The 27,887-nt window shown below is 40.6% G+C and overlaps 1 protein-coding gene across 7 annotated transcripts in view; it reads left to right on the top strand.

Moving 5' to 3' along the window:
• Window positions 1–27,887, top strand: part of NOSTRIN (nitric oxide synthase trafficking) — a 68,750-nt gene that overhangs the window by 9,507 nt on the left and 31,356 nt on the right. For all 7 annotated transcript variants that reach the window (XR_010944401.1, XR_010944400.1, XM_067741634.1 and 4 more), the window contains 5 exons: window positions 16,400–16,483; window positions 19,174–19,236; window positions 19,438–19,519; window positions 21,726–21,788; window positions 24,380–24,478. Coding sequence is in view for 5 of the 7 variants with exons in the window: in XM_067741634.1 (XP_067597735.1) it covers window positions 16,400–16,483; window positions 19,174–19,236; window positions 19,438–19,519; window positions 21,726–21,788; window positions 24,380–24,478 (391 nt within the window). In the remaining 2 variants the exon portion in view is untranslated. The remainder of the gene's footprint in view (window positions 1–16,399; window positions 16,484–19,173; window positions 19,237–19,437; window positions 19,520–21,725; window positions 21,789–24,379; window positions 24,479–27,887) is intronic.

Genomic DNA, 27,887 nt, shown 5'->3' with positions numbered 1-27,887 from the left:
CATGCCGCGGAGCGGCTGGGCCCGTGAGCCATGGCGTCCAGAGCCTGTGCTCCGCAACGGGAGAGGCCACAAGTGTGAGAGGCCCGCGTACCGCAAAAAAAAAAAATGCATTCAGTAAATCCTTGTAGATTGAATGAATAAATAAATGAAAGATAGTTAAGGGTTTATTTTCTTATTATTACATCTACATTATTAGAACAGGGTCTTTACTATTGTTGTATATTAACAATTCCAGACACCTTGCTTAAGAATCCATTGGAATGTGGTTCTTCTAACACTTCTGTATTAGCTTGTGGCTACAAGGGACTGCATCCCAATTAAGCTTCGAGACCAGATAATGGTTTATTTCCAATCTCAGCTGCCTTCTTGCATTTGTTCTAATTGGTGGTGATAGAAAAGTGTTGGTATTGAAACACCATTTTGCCTGGAAATTCTGCAATTCATGGTATTGCTTAGCTTCTTTTATCCAATTAGTTTCTCCAGTTTCTTTTTTTATAGTAGTAACTCAGATTTAGCCAGAAACACACAGCAGCTCCTAAGATGCCTAATGTCAAAGTCATCAGGTTCATTTCAACACAATCACAGATCAGATTCAAAAAGACAAAGGCACATTTCCAGAAACGATTTAAGTGTTTGGTTCCCTGCACCCTCACAGCTAAGGTTTAAACAGACTTTGATGGGGAAAGTCAATTTTTTCTCTCTAAGGAAACTTAAGGTCAGGTTTTCAAATGGCAAGTACCACAACTCTGGACATAAATTTTTTTTTTAATTAAAAAATAGAAGAAAAGAAAAGAAAAAAACAAAGAAGGAAATTTAGTTGGTCATTATTCCATCTACAATTCATTGCAGATGCTGTCAATGAAAGATAAATGATTAAAATGAAATCTTTGTTAAATTCTTACCTTTTCTAGTCTACCCATAGCCTGAGTGATCTTAATTCCCATAACTTAAGCTCTTTTTTTTGCATATTGATGACTCCCATATATACATTACTAGGCAGTATGTCTTATCTATACTTCAAACCATATATCCAACAGTCTATTGGACACTTCCAGCTGGACGTTCCATGAAACCACAAAGGCAGCCTATCCAAAACAGAGTTGATCGGCTTTTCCCAAAAGCTGGTACTCCTTCTGGATTTTTAACCATGATTACTGGTACCTCTGCCCACCCAATCAAGCCCAGTACCTCAGAGCCACCCATGACCCCTTCTGTCTCAACTCATGACCAAGTCTGTATATTTCTCTCTTCCAAACACCTCTTATTCCTATAGCTTTCTTTTCATTTCATGGCCTCTGCCATTGTTCTGACAGAACTCTTAACCCGTCCTCCTGCCTGGGGTACTACCTTGCAGCTGTGCAGTTTGTACACTGCACAAAATCACCTGGCTGATGGGCAGAGTGAAGGCAGACATCTAATCCACTCTCAACCCTCGAGTCTGGTACATGGGCTCAGAGCTCTGTCCCTTCAGAGGATCTCCTTTTTCTAGTCCAAGCAAGTTGCCTCAACTAGGGAGCATCTAATACATCTTCTACTGTGTGGCCAGGACCCTGTTTAAGACCCTTCAAAGACTCCAATGACCTTTAGTATAAAATTCAGCCTTTGTAGTATTTCATAAAAGGAACTTTGAGATCTGGGCCCTGCCTTCCTATCCAGCTTGTCTCTCTCCATCTCTGCATGACCCCACATCTCTCCATCTTACCTACAGTCACTGCTTACAGAACCACTTGCAATCACCCCCCATGGCTCCCTGCCATCCCTCCCACCCGCCTCCATGGGTCCCTGCGTTTGTACCTGCTGTATCCACTGCCCGGTAGACACTTCTTCACCTGCATTGCCAGCCTCCACTCAATGCATTCTTCAAGATTCAGTCATCCCACCCTGGTGGGCCTTCAAGTCAAGATTCCAGTCCCCAGTGTCAAAAGAGTGCTCCTCAGAGATGTACAGAACCAGTGCTTACCTCTGCTATCACTCTACTGCCTACACTGTTACTTTCTGTTGACTTGTCTGTCTCCTCCACTCCTTGAGGGTCTTTGTATCCCACGTGACTAGCACAGAGCAGGCATTCAATAGATGTTCACTGAGGGAATGAATGCATTCGTGTATGAGCGACTCTGTGCCTCAGGCACTCATAACTTTTAAGAAGTTTAAGTTAGGCTCTTTACAAGGAGCAATAAATGAGTGTGTCAAAGAAATTTACTTACATCGTGTATAGAATGTTATTTTGAACAAAAGCTAGAAAAGAATAATAAAATCACAGAAGAGACCATTTATCCAGCACCATCTAGAGATCAAGCACTGCGTTAGATGTGTCGATCCTTGGTCTCTTTTACTTAAATTCTCAGAACCCAATGCAGTGTGCGAATACTCTCATCCACCCCTGATTTACAGATAGGGGTATGGAGAAGGTGATACATTTTGACTTCTACCCAGCTCTACCCAGGCTTGTTGTAAGGGCATCTTCCGAGTGGGCAGGCACTTTGGGGCACTGCTGTGGGAGTCCCAGCACACTCAGGGTCCTGGCCCATCTCCCTTCACAGAGGGTTTTCTATGGGAAGGGATACCAGCGGTCATCAAGCTCAGTGGCTTTCAAACCTGGTAACACAGGGGTCTGTGGGGAGCTCTCAAGGGCCACTTCAGGAGGTAGGATGAAATTAAATGGGCAGGGCTCAGAGCCCTTGTCCCACTTATTCAGAACATAATATCTATATGATATGGTGGGATGCTGTATAAAATTTTGTTTTCCAGCTAAAAAGTTTAAAAACCCGCTCTTCTTGTCCATTTTACCTGACTTCCCCCATGACAACACTCCTTCCCACCCCACATAAACTCACTCAGTTCAGGAATTAACAGACACAGAGGATCTGAAATGCTACACCTACCTTAGCTGTGCCTTCCCTGGGCCGGAAGTGAGCAGTGACTCAGTGGAACTCCCAGACTGGCCCAAGACAGGGCGACCTCCAGGTCTCATCCTCCCATTTCTCCTTTTTTATACTGCCGTCAGGAGCCAGAATTAAGGCAATGAGTAATGACGAAGTGGGCGTTGTGGGCTAGCCAGAGAACCTAACCACTCAAGAAACAGAGCTGCTGTGTAAAAATGTCTTTCAGATTGTTAATAACTAACTTTTAAACACAAGCCTATTTGTATGAGCTTGTGACTCTTTCAAAAGGCAAACTGATAAAGCTTGGGTGGAAAATGTCAGCATACCAGGCCCCAAGAAGCTGTTGCTGATAGAAAGTAGAAGGGCAGAGACGGGGGTGTGAAACTGCAAAGATTTTCAGATTACTAAAATTTCTTCTTAATTCGTAGTAAAGGGAGGGCTCAGTCACCTGCTGTTTTCAAGCTTAAGAGAGCCTTAGTTCAATTTTAATTAATTCCTCATAGACACAGGGCCCAGCTACAGTGTTCGTTTTCTATCACTTTTTATCATTTTAATTTTCTTAGAGCACGGTACTCTAAAATTTATTACCTGGTCACTTATAGTCTTACGGTTTAATTTGTGGTCTGTCTAAAATATTGAATCTGATATTTTCTATCTCTCCTTTCTTTCAAAAATATAAATATAATTTATTTTCAAATCTAAGACAAATGTTAGTCTTTGACTTATTGGTCGGTCTTCATTATTACTAATGAAAATTTATTGACCTGCCTCCACATGCTGGGAGGAAATTAGAATATAAATGGATTAAAAGTCAGTGCATGCCATTTCCCTGGTTAGGGATCTTTAAGACTCACCGGAATATTCTGAGATTGAGTTACCCATCCAAAGAAATATATATCATCAATTTCACATGTGCCAAGACAATTGCTTGGAGAATCTCAACTCCTATTAGATGTAGTAGCTGTAGGGCTAGAACATTAAGCTCAATGTTCTTATAAACTCTTTTCTGATTATTTTAATGAGGGGAAAAATTTCCATGTCTCAGTTTGAGATTAGCTCTGCCTTTCTTCACTTCTTTTGCATGTGGTGCTTTTTAGGCCAGAAACCATGATAAAACAGCTCCCTTAGAAGAAACCAGTGTGCTTGGAGGTGCAAATTGCCACCTCTGCCTTGGGAAAAGGTGTCCCTTTTGAACTCTGTCCTTTCACTTCTGTTTAGCAGGAGTTCTGAAAGGCTATCTATTCTGCTTCATTAGACCCTAAGCACGGATAAGCCACATGGCAGTGTTTGTTCCAACTTACAAAAGTGACAGCTCTCTCCACGCTTGCCAGTTGGAACGTGGCTTCTTAGAGCGATTTCCTCTGGGGAGGAATTTACCCATTAACCTGTGCTAAGATAAAGGCCATTCAGGGTCAGAGGCCAGAGAGTTTTTCAGTTGTAGGCAAACTCACCAGAAAAGAAGCCGAGTGACGGGTTCCACTCCTCACGTATCCAAACTCATCCTCCCGACTTTATCATTTCATTTCTTTCTGATGTGTGGGGTAATCTGCTGAGGATTCTGAAATGGTTATTAGGGTTGAAAATGCAAGAGAAAATGATTGCAGCCTGTTTTGCTTGGTTGATTCTAAAGCTGGTTTTAAATATGAAATATATAATATTTGTATATTAGGGTCACTGATATAGTTTTGAAGGCGGAGTTGAAGGGTACAATCATGCTGCTCAGAGAGGCCGTGTCTGGTCTCAGAGGGCTACCTTGGTGACGTTTGATATCAGAGCCCCCTCTTCCCCACTTTTCTAGACCCTCAACACGTCCAGGAACTGCAAAGATGCTCTTGGAAGAGGCCCCGGGAAGCTCGTTCTGTCTACACAGAGGCTGCTGTGGATCCCGTTTCTAGCTGCTAAGCCGTCAGAGTTGTGGTGATTCAGAACACCGCAATTAAAGGCAAAGGGAGAGGCGGTGTCAATTTTAAAAAGCACTTGCCTTTGATTCCCCCGCAATTCTCCTTCTCCAGCTGCTTCCCCACAGTTTCAGAGGCAGGAGAGTGGAGTGCTGGGCAGGCAGGTTCTTGAGCCAGACAAGGGTTTGAATCCCAGAGGTCACTTCTCCATGAATGACCTCGGAAAAGTTGCTGACTAAACTCCGTGCCTTGGTGTTCCCCTCCATGAAATGGGTAGAGTAAGTGTGCCTTCCTGTTAGGAGGTATTGCAGGTTAAATGACGAAATGTACTTAAAACACTCAGAATGGTGCCTGGCACATTGTCTACAATAAATGTTGGATGTCACTAGTTTGTGTGTAGACAGAACACACAAGGTCAAGCATCAGAAACATGTCACAAAGGTGATGGGAGCACATTTGTTGGGAGAGAGAGCACAGTTTGGACACGAACTTCATGGGCAGTACTACAAGAATTTTTAAGCTGTATACCAACCTGTAAAACTACACATGCTCTTACTGCTCTGAAGCAAGAAATGCTCTGTGGTAATTGCCTCTCTCTTTTTTTTTTCTTTTTTCTTCTTTTTTTACATCTTTATTGGAGTATAATTGCTTTACAATAGTGTGTTAGTTTCTGCTTTATAACAAAGTGAATCAGTTATACAAATGTTCCCATATCTCTTCCCTCTTGCGTCTCCCTCCCTCCCACCCTCCCTATCCCACCCATCCAGACGGTCACAAAGCACCTAGCTGATCTCCCTGTGCTATGCGGCTGCTTCCCAATAGCTACCTACCTACGTTTGGTAGTGTATATATGTCAATGCCTCTCTCTCACTTTGTCACCGTTTACCCTTCCCCCTCCCCATATCCTCAAGTCCGTTCTCTAGTAGGTCTGTGTCTTTATTCCTGTCTTACCCCTAGGTTCTTCGTGACATTTTTTTTTCTTAAATTCCATATATATGTGTTAGCATACGGTATTTGTCTTTCTCTTTCTGACTTACTTCCCTCTGTATGACAGACTCTAGGTCTATCCACCTCATTACAAATAGCTCAATTTCGTTTCGTTTTATGGCTGAGTATTCCATTGTGGAATGGAATGTACAATGGAATACAATATTCCATTGTATATATGTGCCACATCTTCTTTATCCATTCATCCGATGATGGGCACTTAGGTTGTTTCCATCTCCGGGCTATTGTAAATAGAGCTGCAATGAATATTTTGGTACATGACTCTTTTTGAATTATGGTTTTCTCAGGGTATATGCCCAGTAGTGGGATTGCTGGGTCATATGGTAGTTCTATTTGTAGTTTTTTAAGGAACATCCATACTGTTCTCCATAGTGGCTGTACCAATTCACATTCCCACCAGCAGTGCAAGAGTGTTCCCTTTTCTCCACACCCTCTCCAGCATTTATTGTTACTAGATTTTTTGATGATGGCCATTCTGACTGGTGTGAGATGATATCTCATTGTAGTTTTGATTTGCATTTCTCTAATGATTAATGATGTTGAGCATTCTTTCATGTGTTTGTTGGCAGTCTGTATATCTTCTTTGGAGAAATGTCTATTTAGGTCTTCTGACCATTTTTGGATTGGGTTTTTGTTTTTTTGATATTGAGCTGCATGAGCTGCTTATAAATTTTGGAGATTAATCCTTTGTCAGTTGCTTCATTTGCAAATATTTTCTGCCATTCTGAGGGTTGTCTTTTTGTCTTGTTTATGGTTTCCTTTGCTGTGCAAAAGCTTTGAAGTTTCATTAGGTCCCATTTGTTTATTTTTGTTTTTATTTCCATTTCTCTAGGAGGTGGGTCAAAAAGGATCTTGCTGTGATTTATGTCATAGAGTGTCCTGCCTATGTTTTCCTCTAAGAGTTTGGTAGTTTCTGGCCTTACATTTAGGTCTTTAATCTATTTTGAGCTTATTTTTGTGTATGGTGTTAGGGAGTGATCTAATCTCATACTTTTACATGTACCTGTCCAGTTTTCCCAGCACCACTTATTGAAGAGGTTGTCCTTTCTCCACTGTACATTTTTGCCTCCTTTATCAAAGATAAGGTGACCATATGTGTGTGGGTTTATCTCTGGGCTTTCTATCCTGTTCCATTGATCTCTTTCTGTTTTTGTGCCAGTATCATACTGTCTTGATTACTGTAGCTTTGCAGTATAGTCTGAAGTCAGGGAGCCTGATTCCTCCAGCTCTGTTTTTCTTTCTCAAGATTGCTTTGGCTATTCGGGGTCTTTTGTGTTTCCATACAAATTGTGAAATTTTTTGTTCTAGTTCTGTGAAAAATGCCAGTGGTAGTTTGATAGGGATTGCATTGAATCTGTAGATTGCTTTGGGTAGTAGAGTCATTTTCACAATGTTGATTCTTCCAATTCAAGAGCATGGTATACCTTTCCATGTATTTGTATCATCTTTAATTTCTTTCATCAGTGTCTTATAATTTTCTGCATACATGTCTTTTTTCTCCTTAGGTAGGTTTATTCCTAGATATTTTATTTTTTGTGTTGCAATGGTAAATGGAAGTGTTTTCTTGATTTCACTTTCAGATTTTTCATCATTGGTGTATAGGAATGCCAGAGATTTCTGTGCATTAATTTTGAATCCTGCTACTTTACCAAATTCATTGATTAGCTCTAGTAGTTTTCTGGTAGCATCTTTAGGATTCTCTATGTATAGTATCATGTCATCTGCAAACAGTGACAGTTTTACTTCTTTTCTGATTTGGATTCCTTTTATTTCCTTTTCTTCTCTGATTGCTGTGGCTAAAACTTCCAAAACTATGTTGAATAAGAGTGGTGAGAGTGGGCAACCTTGTCTTGTTCCTGATCTTAGTGGAAATGCTTTCAGTTTTTCACCATTGAGGACGATGTTGGCTGTGGGTTTGTCATATATGGCCTTTATTATGTTGAGGAAAGTTCCCTCTATGCCTACTTTCTGCAGGGTTTTTATCATACATGGGTGTTGAATTTTGTCAAAAGCTTTCTCTGCATCTATTGAGATGATCATATGGTTTTTCTCCTTCAATTTGTTAATATGGCGTATCACGTTGATTGATTTGCGTATATTGAAGAATCCTTGCATTCCTGGAATAAACCCCACTTGATCATGGTGTATGATGTTTTTAATGTGCTGTTGGATTCTGCTTGCTAGTATTTTGTTGAGGATTTTTGCATCTATGTTCATCAGTGATATTGGCCTGTAGTTTTCTTTCTTTGTGACATCCTTGCCTGGTTTTGGTATCAGGGTGATGGCGGCCTCATAGGATGAGTTTGGGAGTGTTCCTCCCTCTGCTATATTTTGCAAGACTTTGAGAAGGATAGGTGTTAGCTCTTCTCTAAATGTTTGATAGAATTCGCCTGTGAAGCCATGTGGTCCTGGGCTTTTGTTTGTTGGAAGATTTTTTTTTTTTTTTTTTTTGCGGTACGCGGGCCTCTCCCTGTTGTGGCCGCTCCCGTTGCGGAGCAACAGGCTCCAGACGGGCAGGCTCAGTGGCCATGGCTCACGGGCCCAGCTGCTCCGTGGCATGTGGGATCCTCCCGGACCGGGGCACGAACCTGTGTCCCCTACATCCGCAGGCGGACTCTTAACCACTGCGCCACGGGGGAAGCCCTGTTGGAAGATTTTTAATCACAGTTTCAATTTCAGTGCTTGTGATTGGTCTGTTCATATTTTCTATTTCTTCCTGATTCAGTCTTGGCAGGTTGTGCATTTCTAAGAATTTGTCCATTTCTTCCAGTTGTCCATTTTATTGGCATAGAGTTGCTTGTAGTAATCTCTCATGATCTTTTGTATTTCTTCAGTGTCAGTTGTTACTTCTCCTTTTTCATTTCTAATTCTATTCATTTGAGTCTTCTCGCTTTCTTTCTTGATGAGTCTGGCTAATGGTTTATCAATTTTGTTTATCTTCTCAAAGAACCAGCTTTTACTTTTATTGATCTTTGCTATCGTTTCCTTCATTTCTTTTTCATTTATTTCTGATCTGATTTTTATGATTTCTTTCCTTCTGCTAACTTTGGGGTTTTTTTGTTCTTCTTTCTCTAATTGCTTTAGGTGCAAGATTAGGTTGTTTATTCGAGATGTTTCCTGTTTCTTAAGGTAGGATTGTATTGCTATAAACTTCCCTCTTAGAACTGCTTTTGCTGAATCCCATAGGTTTTGGGTCGTCGTGTCTCCATTGTCATTTGTTTCTAGGTATTTTTTAATTTCCTCTTTGATTTCTTCAGTGATCACTTCGTTATTAAGTAGTGTATTGTTTAGCCTCCATGTGTTTGTATTTTTTACAGATCTTTTCCTGTAATTGATATCTAGTCTCATAGCATTGTGGTCGGAAAAAATACTTGATACAATTTCAATTTTCTTAAATTTACCAAGGCTTGATTTGTGACCCAAGATATGATCTATCCTGGAGAATGTTCCATGAGCACTTGAGAGAAATGTGTATTCTGTTGTTTTTGGATGGAATGTCCTATAAATATCAATTAAGTCCATTTTGTTTAATGTATCATTTAAAGCTTGTGTTTCCTTATTTATTTTCATTTTGGATGATCTGTCCATTGGTGAAAGTGGGGTGTTAAAGTCCCCTACTATGAATGTGTTACTGTCGATTTCCCCTTTTATGGCTGTTAGTATTTGCCTTATGTATTGAGGTGCTCCTATGTTGGGTGCATAAATATTTACAATTGTTATATCTTCTTCTTGGATCGATCCCTTGATCATTATGTAGTGTCCTTCTTTGTCTCTTGTAATAGTCTTTATTTTAAAGTCTATTTTGTCTGATATGAGAATTGCTACTCCAGCTTTCTTTTTGTTTCCATTTGCATGGAATATCTTTTTCCATCCCCTTACTTTCAGTCTGTATGTGTCTCTAGGTCTGAAGTGGGTCTCTTGTAGACAGCATATATATGGGTCTTGTTTTTGTACCCATTCAGCCAATCTGTGTCTTTTGGTGGGAGCATTTAGTCCATTTACATGTAAGGTAATTATCAATATGTATGTTCCTATTCCCATTTTCTTAATTGTTTTGGGTTCGTTATTTTAGGTCTTTTCCTTCTGTTGTGTTTCTTGCCTAGAGAAGTTCCTTTAGCATTTGTTGTAAAGCTGGTTTGGTGGTGCTGAACTCTTTCAGCTTTTGCTTGTCTGTAAAGGTTTTAATTTCTCCATCAAATCTGAATGAGATCCTTGCTGGGTAGAGTAATCTTGGTGGCAGGTTTTTCTCCTTCATCACTTTAAATATGTCCTGCCAGTCCCTTCTGGCTTGCAGAGTTTCTGCTGAAAGATCAGCTGTTCACCTTATGGGGATTCCCTTGTGTGTTATTTGTTGTTTTTCCCTTGCTGCTTTTAATATGTTTTCTTTGTATTTAATTTTTGACAGTTTGATTAATATGTGTCTTGGCGTATTTCTCCTTGGATTTATCCTGTATGAGACTCTCTGTTCTTCCTGAACTTGATTAACTATTTCCTTTCCCATATTAGGGAAGTTTTCAACTCTAATCTCTTCAAATATTTTCTCAGTCCCTTTCTTTTTCTCTTCTTCTTCTGGGACCCCTATAATTTGAATGTTGGTGCATTTATTGTTGTCCCAGAGGTCTCTGAGACTGTCCTCAGTTATTTTCATTCTTTTTTCTTTATTCTGCTCTGCAGTAGTTATTTCCACTATTTTATATTCCAGGTCACTTATCCGTTCTTCTGCCTCAGTTATTTTGCTATTGATCCCATCTAGAGTATTTTTAATTTCATTTATTGTGTTGTTCATTGTTGTTTGTTTCATCTTTAGTTCTTCTAGGTCCTTGTTAAATGTTTCTTGCATTTTGTCTATTCTATTTCCAAGATTTTAGATCATCTTTACTATCATTATTCTGAATTCTTTTTCAGGTAGACTAACTATTTCCTCTTCATTTCTTAGGTCTAGTGGGTTTTTATCTTGATCCTTCATCTGCTGTGTGTTTTTCTGTCTTCTCATTTTGCTTGTCTTACTGTGTTTGGCGTCTCCTTTTTGCAGGCTGCAGGTTTGTAGTTCCCGTTGTTTTTGGTGTCTGTCCCCAGTGGCTAAGGTTGGTTCAGTGGGTTGTGTAGGCTTCCTGGTGGAGGGGACTAGTGCCTGTGTTCTGGTGGATCAGGCTTGATCTTGTCTTTCTGGTGGGCAGGTTCACGTCTGGTGTTGTATTTTGGGGTGTCTGTGGACTTATTATGATTTTAGGCAGCCTCTGTGCTAATGGGTGGGGTTGTGTTCCTGTCTTGCTAGTTGTTTGGCATAGAGTGTCCAGCACTGTAGCTTGCTGGTCGTTGAGTGAAGCTGGGTGCTGGTGTTGAGATGGAGATCTCTGGGAGATTTTCTCCATTTGATATTATGTGGAGCTGGGAGGTCTTTGTGGACCAGTGTCCTGAAGTTGGCTTTCCCACCTCAGAGGCACAGCACTGACTCCTGGCTGTAGCACCAAGAGCCTGTCATCCACACGGCTCAGAATAAAAGGGAGAAAAAGTAGAAAGAAAGAATTAGTAGAAGTAGGAAGAAAGAAAGAAAGAAAGAAAGAAAGAAAGAAAGAAAGAAAGAAAGAAAGGAAGAAAGAAAGGAAGAAAGAAAGGAGGGAGGGAGGGAGTAAAGAAGGAAAAAAGAAAGAAAGAAAGAAGATAAAGTAAAATAAAATAAAGTAAGATAAAATATAATAAAGTTATTAAAATAATTATTAAGAAAAAAAAGAAAAAACAAAAACAAAAAAAGGACAGATAGAACCCTAGGAGAAATGGTGGAAGCAAAGCTATACAGACAAAATCTCACACAGAAGCATACACATACACTCTCTCAAAAAGAGGAAGAGGGGAAAAAATCATAAATCTTGCTTTCAAAGTCCACCTCCTCAATTTGGGATGATTCGTTGTCCAAAGGAGGGAAGGAAGGAAAGAAAGAAAGTAAAATAAAATAAAGTTATTGAAATAAAAAATAATTATTAAGAAAAAAAATTTAAAAAAAGAAAAAAAACGGACGCATAGAACCCTAGGACAAATGGTGGAAGCAAAGCTATACAGACAAAATCTCACACAGAAGCATACACATACACACTCTCAAAAAGAGGAAAAGGGGAAAAAATCATAAATCTTGCTTTCAAAGTCCACCTCCTCAATTTGGGATGATTCGTTGTCTAAAGGAGGGAAGGAAGGAAAGAAAGAAAGAAAGAAAGAAAGAAGATAAAGTAAAATAAATTATTGACATAAAAAATAATTATTAAGAAAAAAAATTTTTTTAAAAAAGAAAAAAAAACGGACGTATAGAACCCTAGGACAAATGGTGGAAGCAAAGCTATACAGACAAAATCTCACACAGAAGCATACACATACACACTCTCAAAAAGAGGAAAAGGGGAAAAAATCATAAATCTTGCTCTTAAAGTCCACCTCCTCAATTTGGGAATGATTCCTTGTCGATTCAGGTATTCCACAGATGCAGGGTACATCAAGTTGATTGTGGAGCTTTAATCCGCTGTTTCTGAGGCTGCTGGGAGAGATTTCCCTTTCTCTTCTTTGTTCTCACAGCTCACAGGGGCTCAGCTTTGGATTTGGCCCCACCTCTGTGTGTAGGTCGTAGGAGGGCGTCTGTTCTTCGCTCAGACAGGACGGGGTTAAAGGAGCCGCTGATTCGCGGGCTCTGGCTCACTCAGGCCGGGGGGGAGGGAGGGGCACGGAGTGCGGGGCGGGCCTGCGGCGGCAGAGGCCGGCAGGACGTCGCGCCGGCGTGACGTCGCGCCGGCGTGACGTTGCACCAACCTGAGGCGCACCGTGCGTTTTCCCGGGGAAGTTGTACTTGGATCCCGGGACCCTGGCAGTGGCGGGCTGCACTGGCTCCCTGGAAGGGGAGGTGTGGATAGTGGCCTGTGCTCGCACACAGGCTTCTTGGTGGCGGCAGCAGCAGCCTTAGCGTCTCACGCCCGTCTCTGGGGTCCGCGCTTTTAGCCGCAGCTCGCGCCCGTCTCTGGAGCTCCTTTAAGCAGCACTCTTAATCCCCTCTCCTCGCGCACCTGGAAGCAAAGAGGGAAGAAAAAGTCTCTTGCCTCTTCGGCAGATCCAGACTTTTCCCGGACTCCCTCCCGGCTAGCCGTGGCGCACCTGCAGGCTGTGTTCACGCTGCCAACCCCAGTCCTCTCCCTGCAATCCGACCTCTGAAGCCCGAGCCTCAGCTCCCAGCCCCGCCCGCCCCGGCGGTTGAGCAGACAAGCCTCTCGGGCTGGTGAGTGCCCGTCGGCGCCGATCCTCTGTGCGGGAATCTCTCCGCTTTGCCCTCCGCCCCCCTGTTGCTGTGCTCTCCTCCGCGGCTCCGAAGCTTCCCCCCTCCGCCACCCGCAGTCTCCACCTGCGAAGGGGCTTCTAGTGTGTGGAAACTTTTCCTCCTTCACAGCTCCCTCCCACTGGTGCAGTACCCATCCCTATCCTTTTGTCTCTGTTTATTCTTTTTTCTTTTGCCCTACCCAGGTACGTGGGGAGTTTCTTGCCTTTTGGGAGGTCTGAGGTCTGCCAGCGTTCAGTAGGTGTTCTGTAGGAGTTGTTCCACGTGTAGATGTATTTCTGGTGTATCTGTGGGGAGGAAGGTGATCTCCAAGTCTTACTCTTTCACCATCTCCCCCTCCTCTCGTAATTGCCTCTCTTTAGGCTGGTTTTCAACTGTACTTAAGAGAAAGCCAGCAGAAATACAGGGGTTCAAGAATAAAGCCAGGTTCAAAACAAGAGCCCATCAATTCAAAGAGAGCAGGACCCTCTCCCTTTCTTGACACCAAAGCCCAACTTTTTTCTAGAATCAGATTAAGTTAACGATGTAAGGGAATGCCACACTTCTCTCTCATCATTGTCCTTTTTATTTCTGCTTAGCCTCTGAGCCATTTTGTAGGACCTGCAAGAACAGGGTAAAAGTGAAACTGAATTCTGAGGAAGAGGCTGTCCCTGACAGCATTCCCTTTCCTGTGGGAAGCCATTCAGGATTGTTTTAGAGCTGATGGATGAGAAAAATGTGCATTCTTTCCCCCACTTCTCCCCATCTCTGTGTATTTCTGAATGTTTAGAGATCCTTTTGGATACATACTCATAATAACATTAGAAAAATTAATATTTATTAAGAAATTTTTGGTGCCCAGCACAAGCTGAGCACGACAAATGCATCATCATATTTAATGTTCTATGTGCTGCTTCCAAGCAAGAATGGAATGCTGGAAAGGAAAGTCCTAAGGAACCCTCTGGTTAAAGACGGGTTAGGAGAGGGTTTAATGAGTCTAGCTATTGCAAGTGCTAGAAAGCCACGTACGCTGACATCAGAGCTGAGCACACCTCAAACCTGTGGGACTGAATTTAAATACTTCAGCAGTTTAAAGTTTTCAAAAGTGGTGAAATGAGAACAGACTTGTAGTGGAGACTGGTTAAAAATTCTAACCAAGACCTGATGGGAAGTCCATTCATTCATTCATTCATTCAAGAAATACATGCTGAGCACCAATAACATGGCAGGCACTGTTCTAGGCCTCGGGATATAGCAATGAGCAACACAAAATCATTTGGCCACTAAGCAAGAGTACCATGAACAAGGGGATGACTAGTAGGAGGGGAAATCAGAGAGGGAGCCAGGGCTCGGGTTGTGCAGATCAATAAAAATCATTTCAGTCTTTGAACCTCTGTTGGGTTTGGGTGATTACCACATTTTTAAAATTAATTTTAATTTTTTAAAATTAAAAAAAATTAATTTTAAAAAATTAAATTTAATTATTAATTAAAATTTTTAATTTTTAAAAATTAATTACAATTTTTTTAGTTTAATTTTTAATTATCATAAACCCCCTTGAGGTAAGTCTGATTAATTCATTTTAATGTTGCCCAAAGCCACCCTACTGAGCCGTAGCGTTCTCTTGGGATTCTAGAGCATCCAAGTTCATTGAGGGTGGCAGTCTCTCCCAGCTTGCTGCTGACCAGGACTTTCTCTCTCCATCAATCACCACATATTCCTAGAGCAGAAAAATCTTTTTAAAAACACTATGAGATATTTCTTTACCATCTTCATTATTTAAAAATATTTGCCCTAACCTTTTCTTATATTTGGCCAAGGCCTAATGCTAAATGGGTATTTTCTGCACCTAGGCCTTAACATGCATCCTACAATGGTTTTCTTTCTTTTAAAAGGTGCTAAAAATAACTTGGAGCACAGCTGTACTAAAGAGGAAAAATGAAGAGAATCTTAGCGATAGGTCCATAGCCCATGATCTCTGGGTTCCATTCATAAAAGAGGTCTTTCCTTTTTTGGTCTATAACACTGAGCCTAATCTGTGTAAAAACATCCAAGGATTAAGTTAATTACTGGAGAGTCCTGGGATTGTTCCCCAAATGAAATGGAGTCACAAATAATTCTAATGATGTTTTATAATAAAAGTAGAATTAAAAGACTGAAAAATATGCAACAAAGACTCTCTGGTCCATATAAAGATGAAAAAAGTAGTGTAAATTGAACTTAATATCCTACATTTTTATTATTTTCATTGAAAAGTGAAATGAATAAAAATGTGTCTTCATTTTAGCTATAGATGGGCTTAAATCAGGACATGGAAAAATCAGCTTAAGCTAAGAGTGACTCAATCCATCCAAAGAACCAAGTTTTCTTTGGGAGGATATGCCCAGATTCCCTACTGAGTCTTGTCCTGCATGGAAGGTAATGGGAATTCATTTTCTAAATCTCGTGCTGGCCCATTAGAAAGTTACTGTTTGGTTAATTCCATCATAATGTATTATTGTATTGCCAGCTATTATAATCTAGAGCTAGTCTGATGGTGCTTGTGTCTCAGGATAAGTAGGAAAGTAGCTGGATTAGTTTGCTAGGACTGCCATAACAAGGTACTACAGACTGGGTTACTTAACTTACACAGTCTCTTACTGTAGCTTAAACTACAAAAACATATTTTCTCACATTCCTGGAGGCTGGAAGTCTGAGATCAATGTGTTTGGTCAGGTTGGTTCCTTCCGAGAGCTGTGAGGGAGAATCTATTCCGTGTCTCTCTCCTAGTTTCTGGTGGTCTGCTGACGATTACCTTCGGCATCCCTTAACTTATAATACATTATCCCAATCTCTGCCCCTTCATCTTCACACAGCATTCTCCGTGTGTGTGTGTGTGTGTGTGTGTGTGTGTGTGTGTGTGACTGTGCCCAAATTTCTCCCTTTCATAAGGACACATCCATACTGAGTTCTAGCCAATCCTAGTGACTGCATCTGAACTTGATTATTTGCAAAGACCCTATTTCCAAATAAGGCCCCATTCACAGACAGCAGGGTTAGGACTTAAGCACCTTTGTGGGGGAATATAGTTCAACCCATAACACTAGTGTACAAGAAGGTTAAATAAAAACTTCTCTCCTTTTGTAGGATTCTCTTGGATATCCTTAAAGATTACACCGAGGACAGGAGAATCCTTATAGTAGACAAATCATCTCTTTATTCATTGCATTATCAGCCTGAGTCCTCCTTCATATATTTGTGTGTCTCTCTGGGTGTGTGTGTGTGTGGTTTTGCTTGATTTCCAGCCGTTGTATGCTATCTAACAACTATCCCTTTGCTAACAGGGCAAATTTGGAGATCAGTTATGCCAAAGGACTTCAGAAACTGGCAACCAAACTCAGCAAAACATTACAGAGCACAAAGAAAAAGTAAGTATATGGAAGAGATAAGGCAAAATCACTCCTAAAAGTAATAAAAAGCGACATATGTTCAATTCCAGCTTCCTCATATAAATGTGGTAAGTCCAGAGAGTCAAGCATGGCTTCCAGTTCTTGGGCTCTTACTGTGTGCCAGACACTGTGTTAAATGCTTTCATAGATACTCTACATTTAATCCTCACAACAATCTCTGAGAAGTCTTTTTATGATCCCTATTTACAAACAAGGACTTGAGGCTTGGAGAGTTTAAGAACCTTGCCTGGTCACACAGATAATGAATTTCAGAGCTGGGTTCATCCTGTGTCTTTGTGACTCCTAAGCTCATATTCATAAAAGGCCTTGGTGAGGATATTAACTTGGGAAGCGGTGTGGTTAAGTCGGAAGCTCTTGAAATCAGGAAGTGTGAATCCTGCTTTATCTCAAATTTATGACCTTCAGCAAGCAACCTGGCCTCCCTTGATTTCCTCCTCTGTTATGTGGAGTAACAAGATGTGCTCCATTGTGTGTGTGTGTGTGTGTGTGTGTGTGTGTGTATCAGGGGGTGCATATTAAACAAGGTAATATATGTAAAAATATTGGCACATCAGATGCTGAAAAAATGTTGGTTCATATTTTTTTCAATTCAGTTGAGAATGAAGTCAATTACTTCTCTTCAGGGAGAGAAAAAAGGTATTAGTATTCTAAAAATGGTCCATTAGTGATAATTCCTTACAAAGATTTTTGACTAATGCTTGCAGATGCCACCCAATGGCCGTGCCATTGCAAAGACCCCTTCTGATGGTAAAAGAAAGAGGGAAAGAAAAAAGGAAGGCTTCTGAAGCCCACATTCCTACTCCCTAGGCATTATCCATAACAGCAAATAATGGCTTTGAAATTGCTCTGACTTTAAGCTTGATTTTTAGGATGGTATTTTAGAAGCCTGCAAAGGAGCCAGTAGAGCACAGTGGTTGAGTATAAATAGACTTTATTTAGACTACCCATGTGTAAATTCTGGCTCTACCTCTTAGCAAGTAGGTAAATTAGGACAATTTATTTTACCTCTCATTGTGTATTTAAAATGGAAATAAAACACATCTCATATAACTCCTGTGAGTAGTAAATGAAATAACACAAGAAATGTGTTTAACACCTGGCTGGAGCCAAAGCTCCCTAAGTGTTCATTATGATTTTAGTTTTGATTACCTTCTAAAGGATGAGAGGTGTAGGTGTAGGGGTGTGTGTCTTATTGTGTGGCAACCCTAGAATCCAGCATGGTGCTCCCAAGGAGTTGGCATGAACAGAATGCTTGGTTAACCAGGGTTAGTGCAACAATATTTAATAATAAGCATTAACTGAACTTTTATCTATACCAAAATCTGTTAGGTACTTGTATAATAACTCAAATTGTTTCTCTTCTAAAAGACCAGTTAAGTGAGGATCAGTGAAATCAAGTGATTCTTCCAAGGTCATGCAGGAAACAAAGGGGAGCTTGTGGATTCAGACACAGAACCTCTGAGGCCAATGCCTTCTCCTTCCTGCTCTGCTGCCCAGCTCCTCCCAGGGGCAAATGTCAGATTCTCTTCCCGAAAGTGTGCTTGGGCTTCTTTTTTTAAAAAAAAAACAACTCTATTGAGATTTAGTTTACATGCAATAAGACGCACCTGTTTTGAATATATGGTTTGATTGATTTTAACATGTGTATACACCATATATCCACCACCAAAATCAAAATACACGTACTTTCGTCACCAAAAGACTCCTCATACCTGTCTACAATCCTTCCCCCAACACAGTCCCAAGGAAACACTGATCTGCTTTTTTTCAGTCTAGATTGTTTTGTCTTTTCTGGACTTTCCTATAATTGGAGGCATACAGTGTGTGCTCTCTTGTGCCTGGTTTTGTGCCGGGCTTTGGATACACAGAAAGTCTGACATCCTTTGATGTAGTTCTCCCATTCTCTGGCTGCCAGGTGCAGCCTAAGTCATATGGAGGCAAACCTCTGCACCGTCTTGCTCTCAGTATGGGCACCGATCTGTCCCTTCCCTTCCACCAAAGTCTACACTGGCTCTGTCCCTGAGGTTTATTGATACAATGGGCTTCCTGTTTGAAGGCCAGCTATATGTAGGAGGAAAATAGCGTCATATTTCCTAATTCTCCTTTTGTGCTGCTAGGGTCAGGACAGAGTTACCCTTTTGTTAAACTGAGATATACTCACAAGACAGTAGAACATCTGAGTGTTTGTCCTAAAGGCCAGCAGGGAACAGGACCTAGACCCCAACCCCAAGAGCAGCACGCAGGACATGACCAGGGCTCTGGAGTCTCCATAACTTAACTTTTCTGAGCCTCCGTTTATTCATCTGTGAAATGAAGAGCCTGAAAAGATTGTCTTTAAGGGTAGCATGCTCTCTCCTGCCTGTTCTAAGTGGCTTCTCACCCTTGGCTACTTTATTTCCCTGATTTTCTACAGACATGAAGTGAAAAGTGGAAATCAGGATGAAAAATGATTGGGAAAAAAACGCAGTTTATGTAATGACAATAGTGCAAATAAATGTGTTGGCAGAATTTAATCCCATGGAGAAATTGAAATAGGATTAGGGATATGAGTGCAGTTGCCGAATGCAATGGCTCAGACATGATGCTTTATTTCTCAGACTCCTGGGAAAATGACACCCACACTTGTGCTCCCTTGTTTTTGCCTCCAGCTGTGTTGTCAGTGCCTGGGCCTGGGTCTCGGAGGGCATGAAGTCGGCAGCGGACCTGCATCAGTGAGTACCCACACGCTGGCCTTGCTCCAGCCCTAAAGGGAGTCATAAATATTTAAAGTGGATATGCTACAAATACTCCACTGCAAACTTGCACTGAGTAGATAATGCCTAACACACCATTTTATTTCCCCAGAAAATAATTCGGAAAGTAGATATAAATCCTAATACTAGGCTTGTGTGTCTTTCATGTTATATTTCCAGAAAACTTGGCAAAGCAATTGAGTTGGAAGCAGTAAAACCAACTCATCAAGTCCTGAGTGCACATGAAAAGAAGAGAAAATCAGTGAGTCAAAATCTTTCTTTTCTCCCTGTTAAAGCAAGATTTCTGTCTTTGGCTCAAGAAATAAAAGGTGATCTAAAGGTGCTCCTACGTTTCAGGAATTTATCATAAAAATAAACACAAACCCAAAGATTTATGTACGAGGATGTTTGTTAAAGCATTGTTTATAGTAGTGAATAAATGGAAACTTCTTCATCATCCAAAAATAAATTACAATGAATTCAAGCAACGGAATACTATGCAACCATTAAAAATCTTATTGCAGCAGAATTTAATGACATGGGGATGTAGTGCTAAATTAAAAAACAAGCTGAGAAAATCTAACAATATAACTGCAGTTTTGTAAAATAAATGTGTGAATATATGCATAGAAAAAAACCTGGAAGCACCTCCCCAGAATGTTGATAAGAATTATCTCTAGATAGTGGAATTAGAGGTTATTTTTATTTCATTTGTTTGTACTTTTTTGTATTTACATTGTTACACCGTTTGTAAATAGAATTATAAACGCAATTTTTAAAAGGAAATGCTTCTCTATACTTATAACCTTGGAATTAGGTAAAAGAAATACTAGGTATAATCATCAAATAGCCTTAAAATTGAAGAAAAATAACTAAACAATTCTTTCAGGGCACCTGGTCCTCTTGTATGGCGTATTCTCTGGTCTGTCTGTGTACTTTTCCTTCCAGAACAATTTCATTTGTGTTCCGTTTTCTTTTTATTTGCGTGTAATACAGTCAGTAAGCACTTTAAAATATATTTTCAGGCAACATGAAGAGGTATTTAATAAACACTGCTTAGCTCTGATAGGGATGGGGTCATGGTCATTATCTGTGTCAATGACAGGTACAGGTGAGAAGTTCAGAGCAGTAATAGAAGGTATTTGAGAAGGGCAGGGGCAGTGGCTAAGGGGAGTTTCAAGTGATCACAGCCAGATAAAGCAGGTCTTAAGGGTGGTAAGTCCATAGGATGAGGGGATTTGTGAAAGCCCTGATGGAAGAGAAATGATACCAAAAAAAATTTATTCAAACGTATGAAACTGAGTCAGGAAATGGAATAGATGTTTAGTGGGCATCCATGTATTTTTACCAGAATGGATGTTCTCCTTAGGGCTAGGGTGATGGGGGAAGTTTACAGGAATTACTAGAAAGTAATATAATCTTCTGCCTTTGCAAACCAACTTAATAAAAGCCAAACACTAGTCTATACTTCATTAATAACAAAATATTTTCATACCACATAATAATATGATAATCACTAGAATTTCCTTAGTACCTACTAAATTAGGCACAGTGCTATGATCACAGTACTTTAGATAATTAATGTCATGGTCGCCTCAGAATGCTGGTTCAGCTTATAATCTTCTTTTTAGCATCTGCCCCTCTCTGTTGCACCCCTATCACCCTGCCACATTTTCTCACAAAAAAGTCGAATTTTTTAAAGTGAACTTGTTCCATATTTCGGCAACATAGAGTCAAAAGTGACATAGTGCATAAAATTATTTTAATTGTATTTGTTGTGCTAAACCACATATTCCAAATTTAATGAACTGAAAAAGAAAAAAGTACAGTGTTGCTAGATCTCAGAGTGGTTGAGTAATGGCTGATCTGTGGGTTTTGAAGAAAGGTCTATGGTTCAGGAGAAAAGGTTCTGCGCTAACTGAAGTCTGATCTCCTCAGGAGGTTGCCTAGTTCCATTTTCATCATTTACTGCCCCATTGGCTATTTTAAAGTAGGAGAAAAAGTTAATTATGATTAATAATTCAATCTTTTTGAAATTAAAGCAATATTCACTTTAGAGGCAATAAGACAGTTAGTAAAATAAGCACTGCTAGGACTTTTACTGAATCTCATGGTATTAAAATTTGGGCCACATGTAATAATGCTGAAGAGGAAGTAATGGGACTGGAAGTGATACCAAACTATGCAAGATACTCCTCCACACAGATTGTACCCATTTATATTGTTTCTACAGAGTTATATATTAAAAATAATTATCTTACTAAATACATTCGGGGTAAATCTTGTGAAGAGATTCTTGACCTGAGGAAAAGAGACTTGACCACTTTTCTCAGGAAATATGTCCTCTATAGGATTTTAAAATTCCACTTAATTGTGCTACTAATTGTACCAGAATTAATAAGCCAGCACTGTGACTCAACAAGAAGACAGCAAAAAAAAATTTTTTTTTCTTTTTTTCCCTTTGATAGCTTGATAATGAAGTTGAAAAGACAGCAAATCTTGTCATTAGCAACTGGAATCATCAAATTAAGGCAAGTATACACAAATGTCATTTGTGTAAACCCAATTTTCAGGATTGAAGCTTTTGGCTTTTGTACAAATGTGATCGTGTGTTTTAGTGTCAGTATTTCTAAGTGCTAACTGAAAAGCAAAATGTTTTCTCGTCTGAGTTATTATATAGATATATCTTTCAACTAAATCAATAGAGGAGCAGAACTCTAAATATGACTTTTATTTATAGCTAATATGTGGTGTTTATTGTATGTCAAGTGCTATATATTTATGTGTTGAATCATCACAAAAACCAACCAATGTGGTATATGACCTTGTGTTGTCCCATTTTATAGATGAGTGGGGAAGCAGAGACACAGAGGTTAATAATTGCTTAATGTTACAAAGCTGGTTAATGGTTGAACCAAGAATTATTCCAAGTCACTGGGTTCCAAGGTCACTGCCCTTAAGCATTACCTACACTGACTGCCTCTCTGTATAATTTGAAACTTAGGGCAAGATATGAATACTGAGTTTTGGTTTTATCTTTTATAAGGGCATTTGTGATCTCTGTCTCACCAGTGAGAGGAGCACAGTGACGGGTGGGTAAAGATGTGTAAAGGGGGATTCCTGTATTGGTTTCACAAGTATGTACGGCCCACTCCTTGTGCACCACACTGTACTAAGACATGGTTCTTGTTTCCATGTAATTTAAAATTTAGTTGGCTAGATAACATGTGTGCAGGAAAGAGTGAATGACTTCTAAGGAGAGGAATTATGATCTGGTGTGAAAATTTAGAGCATATCATTACAGGGTCTTAAGCAGAGATAATCACAGGTGGTGCCTCTCTCTCTCTCTCTCTCTCTCTATATATATATATGATTATTCTAGAACAATCCAGTTTAGGAGGAATTCATTTAGAGTAGGAAGGACTAGAAGCCAGTGGAGAGGGAATCTGCTCGGAAAACCCAATGATTCCCTTTGAGGGGACTTGTGCTACCAAAGTTGAAATTCTCTCTTTCATCTCCAAAGGGTTGGTGCCCAAAGAGAACTTTCTTTCCCAAGTAGATGGCCATGAGTGCAAAAAAAGCGGAGACACCCTCAGAAACAGGCGGCCGCATCTCAGCCCTCAGTGTTGCCTCTGAAGCTCCTGCTGGAACCAAGGACCCCATAAGACAAGGACATTAATCAGAAATGTTTGAGATAAATGAATTTCTATGCCCACAATAACAGTCCTGGTAAAGGGATGCTCACAAGAATCACTTTTATAGTGAATATTTAAAGGTCCCATAAACAAGGGTCCAGTCATTTGTTTTCAGTTTTGCTCTTGATTTTATGAGGTTTCTTAAACAGAATTTGTTTTTAAAAATACATTCTGTAAATATTCAGCTTTCACAGGAAATGCAGTACAATGGACCAAAAGAGAAACTGCTCAGTAACTGCTGCTGCTTTCAGGAACAAAAAAAAATCTTTTTTTATTTCCCAGTTTCCATCAAGTAATTTTTCTAAATAGAACGATTTTATTTTTTATGAAGATTGACAGAGAAATTAGAGAACATAAAATGCTTGCACTATAATAGCTTTCTCTCCAGTTACAATTCAAGGGATTCAGCATGTCAGTAATGCGGTGTAGTCTGTTTTGGAGACTCGAATGAAGAGCCTTAAAGAACCAAATGCTCCTGGCTCCTACTCTCATTTATCAGCAGGCATGTGACTGACAGAAGGTGGAGGGGAGGGTCTCTGAGCTTCTTGTTCCTTGAAATCCATTTTGTAGAGGTTTCATATGTTTAGAGACCTTCAGAAGGCTTTGCCTCTGACTTCCTAGGGAAAGAAAGACCTGGACTTTTCCCTTCATTGTCTGGTTTTACAGTCATTGCAACTTGAGGTGAAAAACCATACCATCTTCCAATCAACCCAGTTCCTGAATAGGCTAAATCCAACTCAGACCAAATGCTGTTGGCTTTATCTCTGGAGCATCCTGTTCTGCCAAGCTGGGACTGTATAGGGAATGACGGATCACCCACATCATAACCCAGGCCAAGGCTGGAGGCATCAGCAGAGTAAGGGGCTTTGAATGCTGCTTCCTTCCTGACCCCTCCCTCCGCCTGCCCACCACAAATGCAGGGTAGTTCACGAGATGCCAGGCAGATGCCCAGCTCTCAAGCCCAGGCATCAGGGAGCAAAATTGTTCTTTTGCTCTAAGTTTTAAGAGAGCATCTTAAAATGACCTCAATTGTGGCCAGGCAGATTTAAAAGAATGATGCCAGCAGTCTTCCATGTTTGTTGTGATTTTTTTGGCGGGGGTACGGGGGGTGGTAAAGCCATTGCCTTCCATTATGCTAGCTAGAACAATGTTTTGGAAACTCTCAAGCCTTCGGTGATTTAACAAAATGTATAACCCTCTTGAATGAACTCAGTGTAATGAAAAAAATACACAGTGGTTCTCAGGGCAAAATGTTAGCCACTGTGATATTTTAGGCAGATTTTGAGGTGAGGGCAGAAATGAAGAACTAAACATACACAATCATTCAAGCTAGCACGTGAACATGACTTGTTCCAGAACAGAAGAGTTTTTCTCTTGATATCAGTTTCTGATCCTTTTTTGCTTTTTTTGTATGTTTTTGACTCTAGGCCAAGAAGAAATTGATGGTTAGTACCAAGAAGCATGAAGCGCTTTTCCATCTTGTAGAAAGCTCCAAGCAAATTACGACCGAGAAGGAGAAGCAGAAGGTAACCTCTCATGGCCGGCTGAGTGCATATGGCTTAGAGATGGATGGGCTTCCTGCCCTTAGCTATGAACACAGGAGAAGTGGCTGATTCCCCCTCTGTGCGGGGTCTCTGCAGGGCTGTAGTGTGGCAGAATATGAGAAGGATCCTAAGTTATTCCTGGTCTCCATATATATATATTTTTTAAAGATCTTTTCCAAAACAATATTTATTTATTTTGGCTGCTCTGGGTCTTAGTTGTGGCACGCAGGATCTTCCTGGTGGCATGCGGGCTCATAGTTGCGGCATGTGGGCTTCTTAGTTGCAAAATGCAGACTCTTAGTTGCGGCATGTGAACTCTTAGTTGCTGCATGCATGCGGGCTCTAGTTCCCTGACCAGGGATCGAACCCGGGCCCGCTGCATTGGGAGCTCAGAGTTTTACCCACTGGACCACCAGGGAAGTCCCAGTCCTCATATATTTTCAAAAGGTATTATTGACAGATGACAAATTAAACCAGTGGTGTCCAATATATATATATTTTTAAATTATCTACTGTGTGCTGGGCACTGTGCTAAGTTCTTTATATTTTTCTTTTTTATTAATTAATTAATTTATTTTGGGCTGTGTTGGGTCTTCGTTTCTGTGCGAGGGCTTTCTCTAATTGTGGCAAGCGGGGGCCACTCTTCATCGCGATGCGCGGGCCTCGCTATTGCGGCCTCTCTTGTTGCAGAGCACAGGCTCCAGACGCGCAGGCTCAGTAGCTGTGGCTCACAGGCCTAGTTGCTCCGCGGCATGTGGGATCTTCCCAGACCAGGGCGTGAACCCGTGTCCCCTGCATTAGCAGGCAGATTCTCAACCACTGCGCCACCAGGGAAGCCCCTCCAATATTTTTGATAAGGAGCCCGATTAAACACCTCTCAGCTCACACCCCAAATAAGTAAAAAATATATACACATAGCATAATGAATTATATAATGTACTTTACCTATCTTGTATATTATATAGAATACTTTTTATATTAAACTAATGTTATGAACATTATACAACATAAAAAAGTAGAAATATTTGAAGGATGTGGTAAAAATGAAATAATATTTTCAGTGATTAGCTAATCATGATGTCTTCATATAGTGATTAAGGGACATATACAGACAAAATATACATGTGGGGCAAGGCTCACCCTTACCCATAGTAAATATAAATTTGTATTTCTAGTATGTCTTCTTGATAATGTCAGTTTCTTGGTCAACTTCTCATCAGCTCTCACTAGATCATGCCAGTTTTTGCCTTTTCATGTGGGTGATGATGCACCTGTAATCGGGAGTGGGAGAAAGCGTCAGCTCTGGCGTTTTCCTGTGGCTTTCTTGTGCTTGCATTGTTTGTATTAACATCAATCTACAGCTTCGTAGCAGACATCTTTTTAAGGCATGTGTTCATTTTGTGTGTGTTAACCTAATTAAAGTGGATAATAAATCTGTAAATCCGTATGATCCAGACTCCTGCCGATGGGCACATGTCCCAGGATGTTGAGAGTGAAAGCATTTGTGGGACCCACATCAGCTTCTCATGTTATAAAACTCCCATTCTCCCTCCAGAACACTTCAGAATCCTCAACTGTCCACACATGGGCACCAATATCAATTCATATATTGAATAAGAGTAAGCTTGAACACTCTTTTTAGGCAAAAATGAACACAACTAATATTGGAGTATTAGATTATCTTGGACACCCCTTATGGTATGTGCCCCAGATTGGAAACCTTTGAAATAGTCAATATCTTCCCCCAGAGATGGAGTCCCCCTAAGGAAGTGCAGGCAGCACCACTGCAACCCAAAACATTCTTAAAAGAAAAAGAGAATTGTCATTGCCAAGTAACTCTATTATTTCATCTGAGTAAACTATCAGTTGAATAACTTAGATTCATTGTTAGCAAGATATTACAAGGTTCTTGTGTCAATCTTCACAGTTTGAAATGACCATAACAGGTACTGAATAATGAGACAGCTTCCGAAGAGGAGGCAAAACCAAAGTAAGTTAAAAACCTAAGCTCCAGGACCTCGTTGTAGGCATTTGGAGCCCTCATTAGAAGCTATTCTTTATTGATGTCGAGGAATGACAAAGGCAAAAGCGTGGGCAGCTAAGTGGTAAATTTTTGCTTCCTTCCCTCATTAGCAGCCTCCCTGGGAGGCGGAAGTTCATGATCCTCCCCTGCCCTCCTCCACCTGGTCCTGTCAACCGTAGCCCTTGGCTGTCATTACAACACAGACCCCTACCATCGTCATCACTTTATCTGGTAGCTTTCTCTTTTTTAGTCCTAAAGCTCAACGCCTAAGGCGGCATTCATTTTTGCAGCTCACACAGACGTGCCCATGATCTCCCACTTGAGCCGGGCTGGTTCGGTGCTGCTCAGCAATCCTTCCTGTTTTCCTGCTCAGCAATCCTTGTTCTCACCAGGAGCTTATCTACATCTCCATTCTTCTCGCTCCTCCATCCTCACCACCCACTCTCAGCAGACCATCTTGCCTGCAGCGTCACAGAGTAAATAGAAGTCAGTACAGCCACCTCCCTACTGAAGTCCTATGTGCAATGCGACAGGCCAGTTCTTCATCCTGTGCTCTGATTCCCATCCCAGCCTCCTCTCAGAGGCCCTTCCCTGGATTATTCCCTTCTCTCCTGTATCTCTAAGGGTTGCTTCCCATCAGCCTTTTCAACTTCCCTCTATCTTGGGAGAGTAGGAAGAATCAGGGAGACACCCTTTGTCTCCCTGATATTCCTATTCCTGCTCCTCTCCAGATATCATCATCTCTTTCTTTTTACAATAAGATTTATTGGAAGGGTTATCTGTGCTCTGTCTCCACTTCATCTCCCATTCACTCCTCAAACCACTGACCAAGCTTTCCCCACCAATTCGCTAGAAATGTTCTTACCATTGAATACGTGGTCCTTGTTGCTAAAGCTAATGGGTGCTTTCCAGTTCTGACTTTATTTAATTTCTTAGAAGCATTAAGCATCATTGACTTTCCCCTTCTAGAAACATTCTCTTCTTTTAACTACAACGCCATCTTACTCTTTTGGTTTTCCTTTCTGTCAATTTTTTCTTAAGCTCCTTTATGGACTTCCCTCGTTCTGCCTGAACTTTCTATGTTGTTGTGCCTGATGATTTCTCTCCTGGGCCTCATTCTGTTTTATTCGGCATCATATCTCCAGTGTCCCACACAGTACTCTCAATATCAAGTGTTCAATACATAGCACGTACTCAACAAATATACTCTCAAGGCTTTGGCTACCATGTCTCTGCTGACAATACCCAAACTTATATCTCCAGCCCAAACCAATCTCTGAACTGCTCTCTGGCATCTCAAACTGAATATCCAAAATCAGAACCATCACTTCCCTCTACCAAAAATATTTTTTATTCCTCTGTTTTTTA

The sequence above is a fragment of the Pseudorca crassidens genome, chromosome 6 (genome assembly GCF_039906515.1).
Source record: "Pseudorca crassidens isolate mPseCra1 chromosome 6, mPseCra1.hap1, whole genome shotgun sequence".
Taxonomy (NCBI): domain Eukaryota; kingdom Metazoa; phylum Chordata; class Mammalia; order Artiodactyla; family Delphinidae; genus Pseudorca; species Pseudorca crassidens.
This window is presented reverse-complemented; position numbering and strand designations above follow the sequence as displayed.